The sequence below is a fragment of the Dendropsophus ebraccatus genome, chromosome 8, assembly GCF_027789765.1.
Source record: "Dendropsophus ebraccatus isolate aDenEbr1 chromosome 8, aDenEbr1.pat, whole genome shotgun sequence".
NCBI classification, from domain to species: domain Eukaryota; kingdom Metazoa; phylum Chordata; class Amphibia; order Anura; family Hylidae; genus Dendropsophus; species Dendropsophus ebraccatus.
The window spans coordinates 116348981-116370842 of NC_091461.1; the positions used below are offsets into that span (position 1 = coordinate 116348981).

Below are 21862 nucleotides of genomic sequence, written 5' to 3' on the forward strand. Positions count from 1 at the left end.
AAATATTTGCTGTTATTTTAGAACAACGGCTGTTATATTGAAATAATGGCCGTTATTTACTGTTATATGGCGGCCATCCACTCAATTTCAACATTGTATGAACAGATCCTTTCTGTGTTTTTAATCCACTCCTGGTTTTGGTTGCAATATGAGGACCACAATACTGACTGAAATATACGTAGTGTGAACACAGCCACATAAGTGTATGGTCATGATCATTGAGCTCAGTTGAGTAACCCGATGCTTGATTGAGCACTATTGGAGATAAGCGAGCCGGCCAAGATTACGAACTTGTACGAACTTTGTACAAACTTGAACTTGACTTCTGATTCCGCTGTCTGCCCGCTCCATAGAGAGGGTGGATACAGTCTGAGGAACACCTGGAAAACTGGGATACAGCCATAGGCCCTTAGGGTGTATCCACCCTCTCCTTGGAGCAGACAGACAGCCGGAATCAGAAGCCAACAGACAGTTCAGGTGTTCTTATGAACCTGAACCTCAGCCGGCTCGCTCATCTCTAAGCACTATGCTAGACTGAGACCTAACACTAATAAAGATACATCAAAAGGTTTTATATCTGAGTGCTCAGACCACGACAGATCAGGAGAACAAGCCTGGAAAGATCTCGTTCTCTCCTGACTTTGTTTCACATGACCAAGGTGGCCACATAATGTACGTCTATGAGGCCGTCTTGCTCACACACGCTGTAATTTGGTTGTCTACAAGTTCCTTCGTCTGATCAATCGCAGTCTAATACCCTGGCCAATAAAATTTTAACATGTCTCTGTAACATATCATAAGTTATGCTTTAAAAGGGGAACTATCGGGAGGTTAGACTAATCTTACCCGCTGATATCTCCCTCTTGAAGGAAGGGAGAGAAGGAACATATGTCTCTTACCTTCATCCTCGGCCCCATTCTGGTGCAGTTAGTTGCTTCTCATTCCAGTAAGATCATTAGGAGCACTGTCCCATCCCTATATCGAAGATCCGGCCCATCCCCAGCCAGCACTATCCATTTATTATCATTAGAAAGGGGTAATCTCCCAGGGGCAGATCCGCGGTATGGGGGAGGGCAGTGGTCTTACCAGACCGTGAAGCAAATTACTAACTGCACCGGAACAGTGCTGAGGATGGAGGTAAGAGACATATCTTCCCCCTCTGCATCTTCTGCACAATAGGGACACATCAAATTTCTCCAATCTGCTGATAGTTCCCCTTTAAGGTACGTTCACACGTACCGAACCCGCTGGGGATCCCTGCCCAGTACACTCTATGGGCAGACAAACTCGCAGCAGGATGCACATCTCGCTGCAAGTTTGTTCACTGACCCGTGTTCACCAACCCTGCCGCAGCGCACTGATTGCCTGAACGGGACGTGGCGAGAACCCCCGAAGCAAGCTGGAGCAAGGACCGGGTGAAGTATACACTCTGGCGTGGGGTGGGGGGGGGGGTGGACAAACTCGCAGCGGGATGTGCATCCTGCTGCGAGTTTGTCTGCCCCACGTGTGAACGTACCCTAAAACTTATGAGAAGCCAAAAAATGTAAATTATCTGAATCTAATTGAATCTAAGTCAATGGAATCTAAAAATTCCTTATTTTTTGTTATTCCAGCTTCTTTGTGCAGTCATTGCCGGATCCCTCCATTACTTCTTCCTCGCTGCCTTTGCGTGGATGTGCATTGAAGGGATTCACCTGTATCTCATCGTCGTTGGGGTCATTTACAATCGAGGATTCCTACATAAGAATTTTTACATTTTCGGATACTGCAGCCCGGCCATAGTGGTTGGCGTTTCGGCTGTTCTGGGATACAAGTATTACGGCACAGATAAAGTGTAAGTATATCTACCCTTGGTTTTTCCGATTTTCCCAACAGGATAAATTATTTAAGCTGTGATATTTTATTTATTTTGAAGATGTTGGCTGAGCACAGAGAATAATTTTATCTGGAGTTTTATTGGGCCGGCCTGTCTCATCATTCTCGTGAGTACAACATTCCTTTTTTATTAATATTCTCTAGTGTTTTATTGTAGTGTTTTTGATTTAAGTGAGATTAAGAGGATTGTTTAACAACATACTGCAAGGAGCTCAGATGTGCGCCAACCCATTGCATTCAATGAGATATTTGCTACTGTGCTTTGTGTTTAGTTTTCATTACCTTATAATATCAGGGGTAAAGCCTAGCCTTTGCATGTATAGCCAGGCACCAGGATCTTACTAGATGTGCCACCAATTGGTGAAAATGGACTCAAGGATCCATATACACCATTTTTTCAGGAGCCTTAAAGGGGCACTAAAGCAAAAATAAATTTAAAAAAATCTTCAAATCAACTGGTGCCAGCAAGTACCAAAGATTTGCAATTGACTTTTATTTATTTTTTTTTAAACTCAAGTATTTGATGTATGTCCTGCAGGAAGTCTTTCCAGTCTGGAGAGCAGGAGAGGTTTTCTATGGGGATGTGCTGCTGCTCTGGACAGTTCCTGACATGGACAGTGGTGGCAGCAGAGAGTATGGTGTCTGACCGGTCACCTGTTGAGTTGTTCCTGGTGGTCGGTGGTGTAGTACAGCTCAGCCAGTGATAGTTTTGTTGTGATGCCAGTGCACACAGATGTGATGGTATACCTGCTCTGTGTAATGGCTGGCTATATTGACCCCCAATGATCGGTGACCTGCCGGATTGTGATGGGTCCCTTGGGCTCTTATAAAGGTGGTCCGGAGTGGAGAGATGACCCACCCGGACTGTCGGTACTAACTGAACTAAGCGACGCTACACTTCCTCTCACAAAGTGATTATTTCCTACAGGGTGTGTAAAAGTCCCTGTGAGTGGTGGAGAAGAGGGTGTGTAAAGAAAGGAGAATAGAAGTAAGTAGAAGAAAATGAGCATCTCTCATTGGTTCAAAGGACCTCTGCATAAGTAATAAACTAGGTGCACAGCATGCTGGGAATGTAGTTTCCTGGGTAGCGCCATATTGAAATTCAATGATCATTCAGAAAACTTCCAAACGGACTATTGGAGCAGAATGGATCTGCATTAGCTGTGTCAAAGTGACTCTTGGGGAGCAGTAAATAAACCCGGGGGGTTGGGAACTTTTTTTTCTTCTTCTTTTTTTTTTTCTTATTGAAAGTATTCTTTTAAGGGCTAAGTCATATACTTTCATCAAGTCCTGTTTTTTAGGGTCCATGGTGGTAGTATCCTTCCTCCTCCTGGCCTGTGCGCCACAATCCCTGCTACCATTGCAGTTCCTTATTTATCCTCTAGGGCATGAGCACGAGTCTTCTAAAATTGAAAATGCCAGTCTGCATTGCATTATCCTGTATCCATGTTTCCCAGGCAGTCCTAGGGCTGTCTTCATATTCTCCAGTCAACGGGAGTCAAATGTTGAGCATTTGAGATTTATTGAAAACCAAACTTACTGTAGTTTCGCTCGTCTCTAGCATTTTCCCAAGGCTCGTGAAAAGGGTTAGAATTAAAGGTGAGAGAGTATACTCGTTCGAGCTCACTATTTGCTTGAGTATCGCAGTACTCGAAAGTGCTCGATACTCGAAGAAATACTGCATGGTGCTCGAATGAAATTGATAGTCTCCTCCCCACATGTTCCACTCACGTGTTTAAGTACTATACTCCCTACTGTCCAAAACTTAAATCCATTTCTTTTTTTGGCTAGTGTTATCCCTTACTGGAAAACAAAGCACAAAAAAAATGTGAACTCCGTTCTACCCGGTTCTATGCTTTTGTTTTTGTAAAAGTGGCATAATTCAGGGAGCTGGGAGTCTTTAATGCCTCCATACATGCTCCCGCTACTGTGCCAATGTTAGGGCTGCGGCGGCATCCCACGCTCCAAGCCGCCGCAGCACCCGCTCTCCCTCCTCCTCATCTAAAGCAGTTGCCGGAGCCCATGTGTAAGGGTCTGGCGCTGCTACTGCTTCGGCCCGCCTCACCGCTCCTCGATCCTGTCTCCCGCTGTCCCAGCCAGCGCGCATGTCCCTGCCCCCTAGGGCACGCACGCGCCGGATGTCGCATATTTGAAGGGACTGGTTGTCCCTAATTGAAAGTTGCACCAATCACTTCCCTATAAATTGACACTTTCTATGACCTTCCCTGTTGGAGCCTCTGCATGCTTCCATAGTGTGTGGTCCCAGCTCTCCCTTGTTCCTGCCCGTTGTTCCTGCTCATGGTTCTTGTCCGTTGTCCTTGCCCATCTGCGGTTTACGTTTGTGACTGCAACCCCGGTACTACCGTGAATCCAGCGGCCTGCCTGCTTGCCTACTGTGTCTGCTACACCTCGTCTTCCGTCACAAGCAAGCCAAGCCAGGGGTAGCAACCTGGGGGTTGCCTGCTGCAGCAAGTACATCTCGCCTTGCGGTGGGCACTGGTGAAGTACAGCAGCCCCTTAGACTCCACTACCTGGTGTGGCTTACGCCATCGCTGGTGACAGTCCAGTGGATCCACGACTCGAGTCGTTACAGCCAGTTCCATTTCCGTGGTGTTTCCATCATTTTCTAGGGTTTTCAGACACACCAGACAATGTCCCCTCTGCCAAATAGGAGGCCCCCCCAAAAAAATGCTTGAGTCTCCCATTGACTTTATTGGGGTTGGTTACCCAAATTGAGCACTCCAGCTTCGGAAAATACTTGACTCGAGTAACGAGCACTTTAGTACTCGCTCATCTCTGGTAAGAACAAGTACCTGATTCCTCTGTCCACCATAATAGGCGGCCCACTTTATTCCTTGGTATTGAGATCCTTCCTCTTCTTCTTTGCGCCCCCCCCCCCCCCCCGGGGTGAGAGGACATGGAAAGGACAAGATATCAAAAAAACATTCTTTCGCTCTTTTATGTGTCCGGTGTTTTTACGTAGCCGCTTTAAGACTGGAACTGGAACTTTTGAAATCAGGGAATAAAGTTTGACGTGTCAGTCCGTACTTTGGAAAACTCAGCAGGAGGTTGAAAAAAAAAAAGTATGCCAACAGTCTAATAATCTGATACTCTAAATCTTGCGTGGCATCATCTGCTATTGGCGATCGGACGCTTCCGAAGATTACACTGTCATCTTCATGTTTCACAAATTCCTATGTACTCTGTAATCATCACAGTTATTCTTAACTCAAATTGTAGCATCAGGCAGAAGCCAGCTATTTCATGAAGAGACTCTCGTTGACTAGCAGACCTGGCGCATCTAGAAAAATCGTTCCGGCGGAACAGCGTGAGGTCTGCTAAGTTGTTGCATTTGGCTTAAAAACTCGCCGTAAACTTTCCTGACCTACGAGAGGCCTCAATGAAAGTTATTTCCTCCATATTACACGGCTCCATACTTGGGCTTGACTTTGTTCCAGATCGACGTGATCCGAGTTGGCCGTCCATTTTTTGCCTAGTCAGGATATTTCCTCGGGCTGTTTATACGCGGCTTGTTTATAAGTCCGATTAAAATGTAGACAGACGGGAGAGAAAAATTTCTGACGTTATGACGAGAGGCCTGAACTCCGAACGATACGGGTTAATCCCGAACAGTTAACGTTTTACAAGAGGTCGGATTTACAGAGGACGCTAAAATTAGGGGATTTATGAAAGAGACAATCCCCTTCTTCCTCCATAATCCGCCATATTGGGTTACAAGATAGGATTCGGACGCCAAAGTCCTGTAGGGAATGGTGATTTTGATATTTTACAGGACCCTGAAGCTTAGAGGGGTAAGTGAGGAAATGAAGTGTGGTATGAGAGCTTAAAGTCTTCTTATTTCTGGTCTTAGAAGGTGATTACTTTCTTATAGGTAACGTCTGTCCTAGACGTAAAAATTACTCGTGGCTGCGAGAATCTGCCAGATGGTAGTGAGGAGGGTTAATGTCCCCTATAATAATGCAAATGGGAGGAAATAAAAAATTATTGCAAATTCTATAAAGCGAATGAACACAGATCAGGAACTAGGGACGAGACAAGAGCAAACAGCAACAAATCGAGTGGAAGCTGTGTTAGGCCCAGATGCATGCATTACACCAGGGGTTCTCAATTAGGATAACCCGAATTCCACCATCCACCCAAAGAACTGACATGTCAATTCATTGGGCGGATGGCGGAATCTGCCTATGGCACAGGCGGAGATGCGCAGGCGCGAATGGCGGAATCCACGGCAGGTTATCCTGCAGTTAGGTGAGGGCCCAAGATGGACACCAGCAGTAAAGCCCCATCTATTTTGTTGTTTAGGCCAAACCTAAAGTTAGGAGTGGTTCACCAAAAAAAAAACAAATCTTTCAAATAAACTGGTGCCAGAAAGTGCCAGAGATTTGTAATTTACTTCTATTAAAAAATCTCAAGTCTTTCAATAATTATCAGCTGCTGTATGTCCTGCAGGAAGTGGTGTATTCTTTCCAGTCTGACACAGTGCTCTCTGCTACCACCTCTGTCCATGTCAGGAACTGTCCACAGCAGCAGCAAATCCCCATAGAAAACCTCTCCTGGTCTCCAGACTGGAAAGAATACACCTCTTCCTGCAGGACATACAGAAGCCGATAAGTACTGGAGGCTGAAGATTTTTTTTATTAGAAGTTAATTACATTCATTTCTGGCACCAGTTGATTTGAAATGATTATTTATTTATTTATTTTTTGCTGAACTATCCCTTTAAATTCACACATATATAGTTATTGATTCATGTGTGATGTGTTTGATTTCCAGGTTAACCTGATGGCGTTTGGAGTGATCATATACAAAGTTTTCCGACATACAGCTATGCTGAAGCCAGAGGTCAGCTGTTATGAAAACATAAGGTAAAGTCTAACGCCTTGGGTCACAGTGCGCACTAGGATGGAAATATAATATAGAAGAATTACAGGTTGCACATAACTTCTGACACATCTGTGTTGGCTGTCATGTGGTTGAAGCATCCTGAGCCTGGTGAGTTCTAGCAAACATAATAGGCCGAAGATTTAATAGGGGCTGAAGCCAGGTCCGCTACACAATACATGGAGCTTGAGGTCCCGCCACTCTGGCAAACAGATGATTGGGGGTGGGGGGATAGGATATCCTGGGGACAGGGCATTTATTAACTTGGCCCAGAAAACACTTAAAGTGTCACTGTTCTTTAATTTTTTTTTTTTATTTTTTTTTTGCAGAAATCAATAGTACAGGCGATTTTAAGAAACTTTGTAATTGGGTTTATTAGCCAAAAAATGCATTTTTTTCATGAAAAAGCTGTTTGAAGCTCTCCGTCCTGTCTTCATGGTTCTCTATGGAGAGGGGAAGGGTGGAGGGAGATGAGGCACCAAAACAGGACAACAAAGAGTTAATTTACAGCTACATCATCGGGCTATCTCCTCTGAAGTCAGCACTGACCTCTCTGAACTCTGAACTCAGGTCCCGCTGTGTAATCCCTTGTTCTCTGCTCTCTGCTGCCGGCTAATCTCCCTCCTAACCCCTCGCCCCTCCATAGGATACACAGGGCTCGACTGATGTAAAAGAGTCGAGATTTCCTGATAATGAGCAGTGAATGAGAGAGAGAGGGGGGGGGGACCTGGGAAAAGTCTTTTTGGATGCAGATAATAGCAGATTTGCCTAATTAGCCCATTTACAAAGTTTCTTAAAATCGCCTGTACTATCGATTTCTGCAAAAAAAAAAAAAAAAAACATTTGAACGATATAATGGTTTGAGTAAGCAGTCAGGACTGGGGGGACTGGATCACTGAGGTCATTGAATCGCTGATTGGGTGGTTCCTGCAGGGTTGGGATAGCGTTGGAAGATGCCCTGTGGACTGGAGACCAAGCGCAGTCAGAACGGTCGGGGGATCAGGGCAGATGAGTATGTATCACCAGACTTCCTGGTATAAGAATCCATTGCCAGCTTGTGTATAGAGCCCCCTCCTCTTCTTCTTACAGTCGCTGCTTCGACCCATTTACATAACTTTTATCACTTGGGATTAGGAATCTTCATTACATTGATACATAATCCCTTCTATAACAGCAGAATAAATAAAATGTAGAGTCTGCTAAAAGTTATCACATAGATTCACATTATTAAACAATCGCGGAACAATTTATACATGTATTCCCAGGTAATTACATTTTTATTCTATATATAAAAATTCATATCCTGCCAGACAATAAGGGAGGCTGTGGGGTTTGTTTTTTTTTTTTTTCCGAGCTCGGCAACGCTTCACATGATTATTATAGACAGATTTTTACTCCTGGGAATTGCTTGCAGTAGATTTAGAATGAAGTCATATGGCAGTGCCAGTCACCAGGGTATATCATCTTTACAGAAGACATTTACAAGAGACTTGGAGGAGGGTAATGTAGCATCATAGCATGTATGAACTGTGTATATACCAGGCTGGGTGTCCTTATAAGACGGACTGTACTGGGTATATACCAGGCTGGGTGTCCCTATAGGACGGGCTGTACTGTGTGTATACCAGGCTGGGTGTCCCTATAGGACGGGCTGTACTGGGTAAATACCAGGCTGGGTGTCCTTATAGGACGGACTGTACTGGGTAAATACCAGGCTGGGTGTCCTTATAGGACGGGCTGTACTGTGTATATACCAGGCTGGGTGTCCTGATAGGACGGGCTGTACTGTGTATATACCAGGCTGGGTGTCCCTATAGGATGGGCTGTACTGTGTATATACCAGGCTGGGTGTCCCTATAGGACGGGCTGTACTGTGTATATACCAGGCTGGGTGTCCCTATAGGACGGGCTGTACTGTGTATATACCAGGCTGGGTGTCCCTATAGGATGGGCTGTACTGTGTATATACCAGGCTGGGTGTCCTTATAGGATGGGCTGTACTGTGTATATACCAAGCTGGGTGTCCCTATAGGACGGGCTGTACTGTGTATATACCAGGCTGGGTGTCCCTATAGGACGGGCTGTACTGTGTATATACCAGGCTGGGTGTCCCTATAGGATGGGCTGTACTGTGTATATACCAGGCTGGGTGTCCTTATAGGATGGGCTGTACTGTGTATATACCAAGCTGGGTGTCCCTATAGGACGGGCTGTACTGTGTATATACCAGGCTGGGTGTCCCTATAGGACGGGCTGTACTGTGTATATACCAGGCTGGGTGTCCCTATAGGACGGGCTGTACTGTGTATATACCAGGCTGGGTGTCCTTATAGGACGGGCTGTACTGTGTATATACCAGGCTGGGTGTCCCTATAGGACGGGCTGTACTGGGTATATACCGGGCTGGGTGTCCCTATAGGACGGGCTGTACTGTGTAAATACCAGGCTGGGTGTCCCTATAGGACGGGCTGTACTGTGTATATACCAGGCTGGGTGTCCTTATAGGACGGGCTGTACTGTGTATATACCAGGCTGGGTGTCCCTATAGGACGGGCTGTACTGTGTATATACCAGGCTGGGTGTCCTTATAGGACGGGCTGTACTGTGTATATACCAGGCTGGGTGTCCTTATAGGATGGGCTGTACTGTGTAAATACCAGGCTGAGTGTCCGTATAGGACGGGCTGTACTGTGTATATACCGGGTTGGGTGTCCGTATAGGACGGGCTGAACTGTGTATATACCAGGCTGGGTGTCCTTATAGGACGGGCTGAACTGTGTATATACCAGGCTGGGTGTCCTTATAGGACGGGCTGTACTGTGTATATACCAGGCTGGGTGTCCTTATAGGACGGGCTGTACTGTGTATATACCAGGCTGGGTGTCCTTATAGGACGGGCTGTACTGTGTATATACCAGGTTGGGTGTCCTTATAGGACGGGCTGTACTGTGTATATACCAGGCCGGGTGTCCCTATAGGATGGGCTGTACTGTGTATATACCAGGCTGGGTGTTCCTATAGGACGGGCTGTACTGTGTATATACCAGGCTGGGTGTCCCTATAGGACGGGCTGTACTGTGTATATACCAGGCTGGGTGTCCTTATAGGACGGGCTGTACTGTGTATATACCAGGCTGGGTGTCCCTATAGGACGGGCTGTACTGTGTCTATACCAGGCTGGGTGTCCGTATAGGACGGGCTGTACTGTGTATATACCAGGCTGGGTGTCCTTATAGGACGGGCTGTACTGTGTATATACCAGGCTGGGTGTCCCTATAGGATGGGCTGTACTGGGTTATTACCGCCAGAATCACTACCTGATGTAACAACCCCCTCTCCTCTGCAGGTCCTGTGCACGGGGGGCTCTGGCCCTTCTGTTTCTTCTCGGAGCGACTTGGATGTTTGGCGTCCTTCATGTGGTAAATGGGTCGGTGGTCACCGCTTATCTCTTCACCATCTCCAATGCCTTCCAGGGAATGTTCATCTTTATCTTCCTCTGCGTTTTGTCTAAAAAGGTTAGTAAGAAAAATGTGCAATAATAATAATAATAATAATTTACTAAATTTACTAAAGAAGAAAATACGAGAAATAAAGATGAAGTAGATAGATAGATAGATAGATAGATAGATAGATAGATAGATAGATAGATAGATAGGAGATAGATAATAGATAGATAGATAGATAGATAGATAGATAGATAGATAGATAGATAGATAGGAGATAGATAGGAGATAGATAGATAATAGATAGATAGATAGATAGATAGATAGATAGATAGATAGATAGGAGATAGATAATAGATAGATAGATAGATAGATAGATAGATAGATAGGAGATAGATAGGAGATAGATAGATAATAGATAGATAGATAGATAGATAGATAGAAGATAGATAGATAGATAGATAGATAGATAGATAGATAGGAGATAGAAGATAGATAGATAGGAGATAGATAGATAGATAGAATTTGCTGCTGCTCTAGATAGTTCTTGACATGGACAGAGGTGGCAGCAGAGAGCACTGTCTTAGACTGGAAAGAATACACCACTTCCTGCAGGGAATACAGCAGCTGATAAGTACTGGGAGACTAGAGATTTTTAAACAGAATATCTATCTATCTATCTATCTATCTATCTATCTATCTATCTATCTATGGGTCCATTTACACAGAAAGATTATTTGCCAAAGATGATCGGTCTGTCTGTCTATTTACACACCTCTTTCTGCAGGGCATACAGCAGCTGTTAGAGGGGATCCTCTCACTTGATCCTACCTATAATCCAGAGCAGGAGAGACAAAAAAAAAATCTCTTTCTCTGGAGGACCCGGAATATCTATGCATTGCACAGCCCATTAGTTTCTGTGGGCCCCTTGTATTACCTTATTTCCCCTGAGGAGGTGCTGTAGGTAAACTGAACTCTTATTCAGATTAGAGCTGATCGACGGTGGTTCTTCCTAATTTTATACAAATAAATAGTCAAATGAAATGATAGCTATTCCTTTAAGGAAGCATATATGTAGCTAGTTGATCTAGAAGCACAGGGTCACCTTGGGATCAACGTTTGATGTAAATATGATTCATAATAAGGCTGTATAATAGGCAAACAGTGCTCCATGTTACTTGTTTGTTTGTCTGTTTGGCCCCATGTTATAGCTGCATATCAATTACTGCAGCCGAGATCATTCATATGCAAAGTAGTGTGTATGCACTCGCAACATTTCCATACATTATCTTAGGAAATGACTCTGTAATCCCGATGGCTGGGGAGCGGCAGCATTTAAGCCTTCTGACGTTATGTATCTCCGGCGTCCTCCTCCTCACATCGGCCATTTACTAGAAAACAAAAACATTCTTACGGCTATGGAGATCCAAGGTAGACGTAATATCTCAGGATCATAATACCAGGAACTGTCCAGAGCAGCAGCAAATCCCCAATGAAAACCTCTGCTGCTCCGGACAGTTCTTGACATGGACAGAGGTGGCAGCAGAGAGCACTGTGTCAGACTGGAGAGAGTACACCACTTCCTGCAGGACATACAGCAGCTGATAAGTACTGAAAGATCTGACATTTTTTAATAGAAGTAAAGTTACAAATCTCTGGCACCAGTTGATTTAATAAATATATATATATATATATATATATATATATATATATATATATATGTATTATTATTATTTTTATTTTTTTGTGAACAACCCCTTTAAAAATTTCAAGTCTTCCAGTACTTATCAGCTGCTGTATGTCCTGCAGGAAGTGGCGTATTCTTTCCTGTCTGACACAGTGCTCTCTGCTGCCACCTCTGTCCATGTCAGGAACTACCCAGAGCAGGAGAGGTTTTCTATGGGGATTTGCTGCTGCTCTGGACAGTTCCTGACATGGGCAGAGGTGGCAGCAGACAGCACTGTGTCAGACTGGAGAGAACACACCACTTCCTGCAGGACATACAGCAGCTGATAAGTACTAGAAGACTGAAGATTTTTAAATAGAAGTAATTTACAAATCTTCATAACTTTGTGACACCAGTTGATTATTTTTTTCCCTGCCGGAGTACCCCTTTAAGCGCCACATCTCCACCGTGATTCATAAAAATGTGTAAGTTTACTTTATAAATGACATTTTGGAGAGTTTTCCGGCCGGCAGACCTCTGTCACAGATGAAATGTTGACTCTGTTTTGCAGATACAAGAAGAATACTACCGATTATTCAAGAACGTGCCGTGTTGTTTCATGTGTCTGAGATAAACAGACGGAGCGGCGGTGATTTCCAGCAAACATTGGTGCCAGCTCGGTGAAGAGATCTCCCCCATGATGGGACCAGACATCATCCACTTATATGACGGCTGTAATTGTGTCTTTTACTGAAGGTCACAGAATCCATATTTCTTTACTATGCTATACGACGCCTTCTTTATCTTCCTTCGATTTTTCTACGCTCGCTCCAGTATGAGAAATAAAGTGCAGTATTCCAGTATACAAGCCGTGAGGGTGCAATGAAAACCACATTACCCCAGCTCAAAATAATACTATGCAACCCATAATAACTAATCTTACAGGGGCCTGGAACATATCCGATAGCGGCTCATTGGTTACTGGGGAGAAGAGAAGTAACCTGAACCTCCTGGGCCGCAATGCTTTATCTGTAACAGGACCCCCAACATCAGGGAGGCATTGCATAATCCGTAACAGGGACCATAAACTCCTGGACTCCAATGCATAATCTATAACAGTACCCCAACACTAGGGCCGCAATGCATAATCTGTAACAGGGCCCCCAACATCAGGGAGGCAATGCACAATCTGTAACAGGGCCCCCAAACTCCTGGGCCGCAATGCACAATCTGTAACAGGGCCCCCAAACTCCTGGGCCGCAATGCACAATCTGTAACAGGGCCCATAAACTCCTGGGCCGCAATGCACAATCTGTAACAGGGCCCATAAACTCCTGGGCCGCAATGCATAATCTGTAACAGGGCCCATAAACTCCTGGGCCGCAATGCACAATCTGTAACAGGGCCCATAAACTCCTGGGCCGCAATGCACAATCTGTAACAGGGCCCATAAACTCCTGGGCCGCAATGCATAATCTGTAACAGGGCCCATAAACTCCTGGGCCGCAATGCATAATCTGTAACAGGGCCCCCAAACTCCTGGGCCGCAATGCACAATCTGTAACAGGGCCCCCAAACTCCTGGGCCGCAATGCATAATCTGTAACAGGGCCCCCAAACTCCTGGGCCGCAATGCATAATCTGTAACAGGGCCCCCAACACCAGGGATGCAATGCATAATCTGTAACAGGGCCCCCAAACTCCTGGGCCGCAATGCATAATCTGTAACAGGGCCCATAAAATCCTGGGCCGCAATGCATAATCTGTAACAGGACCCCCAAACTCCTGGGCCGCAATGCATAATCTGTAACGGGGCCCCTAAACTATCACATGTACATTATAGCCCTGGTCTCCATCCATTGGGAGAGAGACCCCGGAGCGTGCCCAGTTTCTGCCCCCATTACTATGTACAGTATATTTTATGTTATTTAATAAGCCTCTGGATGTCTTCTGTTTCTTTATACGCGGTAAATGAATATACAGCGATGAGCGTCGGGTCTGACCTTTGTTTTTACAATGTGCAATATGTCAGGTAATATGTTATATAACGGAGCAGTATATCTGTACATGGGGTGAGATGTTTATGTTTTCCGAACAGCTGGTCAGAGTTTGCAACGATTTGCAGAACATTTACAAAACGAGACAAGCTAGCAACCGGATACACTGTAGCTGTCATCGCTCCCGCCATGAGAATTAGAATAAAACGGCCCATGGTCTATGATTTAACGTCCATAAACTCTACAATGTCATTTATATCCTGCTCGTTGTCAACACGTCTAGTCAGCAATATACAGTACCCGCATTGCAAAACCACAATTCCCATCATGTCCAGACAGCCAAAGCTAGGCATGATGGGAGTTGTAGTTTTGCACCAGCAGAAGGCCCAAAGGTTTCCCACCCCCGCCCTAGGAGGTAAAACTGTTTCTGACACACCCTTCTCAGACAATTACTATTTGTAAGAATAAGGATAGGTTAACGTGTAAGTCCTTGTCAAAAGCACTATAGGGGATATTTAAAGGGAACCTGACACCTAAAAATTGCAGCCTTATCTGTCGGCAGTGTGTTATAGAGCAGGAGGAGCTGAGCAGATTGATATATATGTGTTTATGGGAAAATATTAGTGTCACTTGTATTTTATTTATATAAACATCTGCTCCTTCTCAGGTTAGGAGTCTAGGGGGCGGTCCTAGTCTACAGATCACTGAATATAACCGCCCACTAGACTCCTAAGTCTAAAATGAGCAGGAAATGGAGTTATACAGAATATTTTCCCTTAAACCTATATATGTATCCAATCAGCTCCTCCTGCTCTATAACATGATGGGAAAAGATCAGACTGTACTCTCATTGAGACGCTGTCCAGTAGAGGTGAAGATGCCAGTGAAGGAGGGGCCAGGACCATGAAAAGTTTGGCCCTCTTGATTTCACTAAGTGCCTAGCTTTTCTACAGCGATTTAGAAAATTCTCTACATTCGCATATTGAGCTGGGTTCACACTACGTATATTTCAGTCAGTATTGTGGTCCTCATATTGCAACCAAAACCAGGAGTGGATTAAAAACACAGAAAGGCTCTGTTCACACAATGTTGAAATTGAGTGGATGGCCGCCATTTAATGGCAAATATTTGCTGTTATTTTAAAACAACGGCTGTTATATTGAAATAATGGCAGGTATTTACTGTTATATGGCGGCCATCAGCTCAGTTTCACCATTGTGTGAACAGATCCTTTCTGTGTTTTTAATCCACTCCTGGTTTTGGTTGCAATATGAGGACCACAATACTGACTGAAATATACTGACTGAAATATACGTAGTGTGAACCCAGCCTGAGTCAATAGGATCTGTCGGCTCTTTTGACGTGTCTGCTTTAGTAATACTTACCCTCCATAAAATAACTTCTCTTTAAACTGTTTTGTAAATGCTACCTAATCTATCAGCGTCATGTTATAGAGCAGGAAGAGCTGAGCAGATTGATATATAACATTATGGGAAAAGATTAAATGTAACTTTATTGACATTCCTGCTCTTTCTACTCTTAGAAGTCCAGTGGGCGGTCCTAATCAATGACTAACACTGTCCACTGGACTCTTAAGAATAGAAAGAGCAGGAATTTCAATGAAGTTACATTCAATCTTTTACCACAATGATATATATCAATCTGCACAGATCTTCCTGCTCTATAACATGATGCCGATAGATTAGAAAGAATTTACATGGTGACAGGTTCCCTTTAAGAGGCCGGTCTTTACTTTTTTTTGTGTCACTTTGATCCTTAAGCTCGCTTGCTCCTCTTTTCCTGCTTGCTGCCACCGCTATTCCACGCGTCGCCAGCAAGAGGAGATGCGGGGGGGGGGGGGCTGCCCGGGTAATCCCTTGATTGCCCGGGCAGCCCAAAGCAGTTGCTATTCCACGGAGCAACGGCAGCAGATCAATGATATTATCGTTCATGTCGGCTGATCGTTACCTTCTATTACACGGGACGATTAGCATCCATAACGGCCAAAAACGGCCAATAATCATTCGGTGCAGTAGAGCTTTTAGGCATGGTAATGAATAAGAGACTGGAAGGTGTTTCCCCCGTCTAATCTAATTATTTATTTAAAGAGGCAGGCATAGACATTGTCTAAAGTCACCACTTGGTGCGGCCGTACCTAATTATTTACATGTTCAATTACTTTCTTTATCAATGTGCCTTGTAGGAAACTCTGAACAGTACAAAAGAGCTTTGTGGGCTTCTTAAAGGGAAACTATCAGCAGGTTAGACAAATCTAACCTGCTGGCATGACCTTATAGTGCACAGGTTGCTGAGGATGAAGGAAAGCTTCTTACCTTTATCCTCAGCGCTGTTAACATGCAGTTTGTAGTTAATAAGGTGGTTTGGTGCCCTGGTGCTCCCTGGTTTGGCAGGAAGTCCCGCCCCCAGTGCACCAAATCACCTTACGGATTTAACTACAAACTGCACAAAAATGGTGCAGAGGATGACAGTAAGAAACTGACCTGAAACAACTTTTTTAATTTTTTATTTTTTTAGTCTCCCGCCTCCCATTCAGACTTGCCAGTAAATCCAGGCGTCTTTTCGAAGGAGGTGGGGGGGGGGGGGGGGTATGGTAGTCCCCTGTAGTCATGTGCTGTTACCAGGATTATTGGCCATACACCTATTGGTTACCTCATGAGGGTCTGGCTTTGGCTGCATGTGGTGACGTACAGTAAATGAGGGAACGCCGCCTAAGACTGATCAGATATCAATGTGATGTTCAGAAACTAGAAAATCATGATGCTTATTGGTGAGTGAAGATGGGGTGTCTTCAGACTTAGTACCTAGGGCGGCAGCAGCTAGTAATATGACTATAGGGTCGTATCAGCAGGTTAGATTCATCTTTTTCTATAAGAAGATCACAAAGACTTATCCAACCTGCTAATAGTTTCCCTTTAAGAAGACCACAAAGACCAATCTAACCTGCTGATTCCCTTTAAGCTCACTGGTAATAGTTGTAAGGCATCACCTGGCATATGTATATAAGTGGATTACTGTTTTATAGTATGCAGTAATCAGTATTTTTTTTTTGTATAGCTATACTGTGTCACACCCAAGGGCGGGCGGGGGGAGGGGGGACCCTTATCCTGAATCCAGCGCCTTCTTACAGGCTGTATCCTATGTATGTAGATGATGTACTGTATCTGTTTCCTGTGTGACAATATCTGGGATTATCTGTACACTCTCTTTATATGTAAATGTAAAAGCCTGTACTTTAGCCTATTTTTACAAAAGAAATTATAAAGAATATATTTATAACAATACATTTTGATTGTTTTTTGCTTCAGGATTTTTTGTTTGTTTGTTAAATAACAGATATTTACCAAAAACAAACATTCTAGATATCTACAGGTATTTTTTCAGCATTAACAAAAGGAAACCTTGGGCCATGTAATGATAATCTAGGTCAGGGATGGGGAACCTTCTGCCCCACAGCTGTTGCAAAACTTAGCTTTGGCTGTCCAGGCATGATGGGAATTGTAGTTTTGCAACAGCTGGAGGGCCGAAGGTTCCCTATCCCTGATCTAGGTTAACTTGATCAAATCTATCCTCAAACTCACAATGGTATTTACATTCAGTATTAAAAGGGTATATATATATATATATATATATATATATATATATATATATACTCTTTTGTATCTTGGAGCAACACTACACATGAAGCAGGGTGGGTGCCAGCAGGTATAGTCCAGACAAGACTTTACTTTGTAGATATAGAAAATCACCCACAGCACTCCGAACAGTGTAGCAGCATAAGTGCCCCCAGCTACAGGATACTATGGCTGCAGCACTAGTGACACAGACAGCTTCCCCCAGTGTAATGTCTATTCTAATGGTAACATGTATTATATAGACATCCGGGGAGGCTGCAGTACTAGTGACACAGACAGCTTCCCCCAGTGTAATGTCTATTCTAACGGTAACACGTATTATATAGACATCTGGGGAGGCTGCAGCACTAGTGACACAGACAGCTCTCCTAGTGTAATGTCTATTCTAATGGTGACATGTATTATATAGACATCCGGGGAGGCTGCAGAACTAGTGACACAGACAGCTTCCCCCAGTGTAATGTCTATTCTAATGGTAACACGTATTATATAGACATCTGGGGAGGCTGCAGCACTAGTGACACAGACAGCTCTCCTAGTGTAATGTCTATTCTAATGGTGACACGTATTATATAGACATCCGGGGAGGCTGCAGAACTAGTGACACAGACAGCTTCCCCCAGTGTAATGTCTATTCTAATGGTAACACGTATTATATAGACATCCGGGGAGGCTGCAGAACTAGTGACACAGACAGCTTCCCCCAGTGTAATGTCTATTCTAATGGTAACACGTATTATATAGACATCTGGGGAGGCTGCAGCACTAGTGACACAGACAGCTCTCCTAGTGTAATGTCTATTCTAATGGTGACATGTATTATATAGACATCCGGGAAGGCTGCAGCAGTTAAAAATATTTTTATCGCTCTAGACATCAAAGATTTACAATGGTTGGGGGGAGGGGGCAACATGAAGAAAAGCAACATGAGAAAATATTACTGTAAGAGTAGTAGATGCTTGAGACAAACTTTCAGCAGATGTGGTTAATAAATCTACAATAACTGAATATAAACCTGCTTGGTATATACATATATCTATCCTAAGATAATAAGAAAGGAGACGCTAATAGGGTAGAATAGATGGACCAAGTGGTCTTTTTCTGCCAACAATCTTCTATGTTTCTCTACATTTCCACCCAAAATTTTGGAATTATGAAACAATAATGATAACAAATAATGATGGAAAATCCTGGAGAGTCCAGTTTTATAAAAAAAAAACAAAAAAAAAAAAAACAATCACAGCGCCCCACCTGCCCACAGGATATGAGTGGTATTACAGCTCAACTCTATTCACTCCAGACTAAACCCATGGATGGGAAGTAACGTATCGTATTTCTTCTCCAAGACAAACCCTTTAAAGAATACACCCCCCACCCCCACCACTGGATAATAATGTAGTTTGTTTCCATTGACTAAAGCAGATAAATGACTAATAGACAAATCTGGCGGTTTTCTACATTATAAGCTTTTAGATCACACATATTAAAGGATTTGCTAAGGCTTCTGTTTATTTTCGCCGGAACGTGTGAGTGGAATTATTAAGCGACGTATGGCTGGGAACAAAGCTTGTTTTGGTGTTTGTATTCGGCGTCTTTAGCAGGCGGTGAGCGCTTCTATTTAATGCATTGTCACTATGCCGTTCTGCCACCTTTCTTCTAGATATTTTCCTGATAATTAGGATTTTTAGAACATGCGTGTAGACATAACACTTGTAGATAAATATAAACCGGCGCAGTCGTCTTGTAGCGTGGGGTCTCGGAAGACGAGCTGCGTGTCTGAAGCTACCATGGAGAAGGAGACATATGATTATTTCTATAAGAGGTAATTTTCTGATTTGACAAATGCGATTTTTTTTTTTTGCATCTATTTATGTAAATGTCTATTGGATCAGGAATGTAAAGACGCTGGAGCCGATTAATGTTCTGATATTTGATGGGTAATTGCAGAAATATTGTATAGCACTAACATATCCTGTAGCAATGTACAGAGATTGTCCAGTGCCCCATGGGACAAACAAATCTCAGACTTCCCATTGCGCCAATGAAAACAATGACCACATTACCTTAGGCTGCAGTCACACATTCAGTGATTTTCCCAGTCCGTGATTGTGGTCTGGTAGCTACCTCCGTGATCCGTGCAAAACAGTCAGTTTTTCATCCGTTTTGCATCCGTGTCCGTTTTTTTCACAGATCTGTTTTACAGCATTTTAAATTACATTGATTTCATCACATCCGTGTTTTTCATGGATGAACACGGATGTCACATCCGTTTACATCCGTTAAAAACACGGATCTCATCGATTTCTATGGGTAATCCGTTCCGTGCTTCTGTTCCGAGTTATGACATGTCCTATTTTTAAACGGAACAGATCACGGATCCGTGAAATCACGGAACGTCTGAATAGCCCAATAGAAAGCAATGGGCTGTAATATTGTCCGTGCGCACGGATCCGTGAGCCCAGACAACTTCCCGGAACATGTGAATGCAGCCTTACTGTTATGTTTCTTGAATGTGGAAGGACACAAAAAGGACATGGTTGGATTTGAACCCAGGACCTCAATGCTAACCGCTGGATGACTGTGCTGTCCCAAGGATTCTAATGGGAACTTTCTGATAATCTTGGGTGTAGGAAACCTTGCAACTTTGTGGCTCTAGTCATATATATATATATATATATATATATATATATCAAATCAACTGGTGCCAAAAAGTGAAAGAGATTTATTATTTACTTCTATTAAAAAATCTTCCAGTACTGATCAGCTGCTGTATGTCCTGTCCTGCTGTATGTCCAGTCTGGAGAGCAGGAGAGGTTTTCTATGGGGATTTGCTACTGCTCTGGACAGTTATCCAGAGACACTATCCTTACCTACCAAACCTTCCCCTATGTCACTATCCTTACCTACCAAACCTTCTCCTATGTCACTATCCTTACCTACCAAACCTTCTCCTATGTCACTATCCTTACCTACCAAACCTTCTCCTATATCACTAACCTTACCTACCAAACCTTCTCCTATATCACTATCCTTACCTACCAAACCTTCTCCTATGTCACTATCCTTACCTACCAAACCTTCTCCTATGTCACTATCCTTACCTCCCAACCCTTCTCCTATGTCACTATCCTTACCTACCAAACCTTCCCCTATGTCACTATCCTTACCTACCAAACCTTCTCCTATGTCACCATCATTACCTACCAAACCTTCTCCTATATCACTATCCCTACCTACCAAACCATCTCCTATGTCATTATCCTTACCTACCAAACCTTCTATATCACTATCCTTACCTACCAAACCTTCTCCTATGTCACTATCCTTACCTACCAACCCTTCTCCTATGTCATTATCCTTACCTACCAAACCTTCTATATCACTATCCTTACCTACCAAACCTTCTCCTATGTCACTATCCTTACCTACCAAACCTTCTCCTATATCACTATCCTTACCTACCAACACTTCTCCTATATCACTATCCTTACCTACCAAACCTTCTCCTATACAACTATCCTTACCTACCAAACCTTCTCCTATGTCACTATCCTTACCTACCAAACCTTCTATATCACTATCCTTACCTACCAAACCTTCTCTATCACTATCCTTACCTACCAACACTTCTCCTATATCACTATCCTTACCTACCAAACCTTCTCCTATACAACTATCCTTACCTACCAAACCTTCTCCTATGTCACTATCCTTACCTACCAAACCTTCTCTATCACTATCCTTACCTACCAACACTTCTCCTATATCACTATCCTTACCTACCAAACCTTCTCCTATACAACTATCCTTACCTACCAAACCTTCTCCTATGTCACTATCCTTACCTACCAACCCTTCTCCTATATCACTATCCTTACCTACCAAACCTTCTCCTATATCACTATCCTTACCTACCAACCCTTCTCCTATGTCACTATCCTTACCTACCAAACCTTCTCCTATGTCAGTATCCTTACCTACCAAACCTTCTCCTATGTCACTATCCTTACCTACCAAACCTTCTCCTATGTCACTATCCTTACCTACCAAACCTTCTATATCACTATCCTTACCTACCAAACCTTCTCCTATGTCACTATCCTTACCCACCAAACCTTCTCCTATATCACTATCCTTACCTACCAAACCTACTATAACACGTACAAACATATTAAAAAGAACAGGACCCGGAACAGACCGCTTTGGCCTCCACTTGTAAAGCCGAACGGTGAGTTTTGGTTTCTTAGATCCCTAAGTCCCTGACAGCAATACCCCCTGTACTTGCCCTGATGGGTAATAATTATCTTAGGAATGGGGGTATGATTTG

The 21862-nt window shown here is 43.6% G+C and overlaps 1 protein-coding gene across 2 annotated transcripts in view; it reads left to right on the forward strand.

Moving 5' to 3' along the window:
• The window catches only part of ADGRL4 (adhesion G protein-coupled receptor L4), a 117307-nt gene extending 103694 nt beyond the window's left edge, over positions 1–13613 (forward strand). The window contains exons 12-16 of one of the 2 annotated variants that reach the window (XM_069981509.1): positions 1614–1834; positions 1916–1982; positions 6670–6761; positions 10124–10292; positions 12458–13613. In XM_069981509.1, coding sequence (XP_069837610.1) covers positions 1614–1834; positions 1916–1982; positions 6670–6761; positions 10124–10292; positions 12458–12520 — 612 coding nt within the window. In that variant the 3' untranslated portion in view covers positions 12521–13613. The remainder of the gene's footprint in view (positions 1–1613; positions 1835–1915; positions 1983–6669; positions 6762–10123; positions 10293–12457) is intronic. The other variant, XM_069981510.1, reaches the window with a different exon arrangement.
• Positions 13614–21862: the final 8249 nt, after the last annotated feature.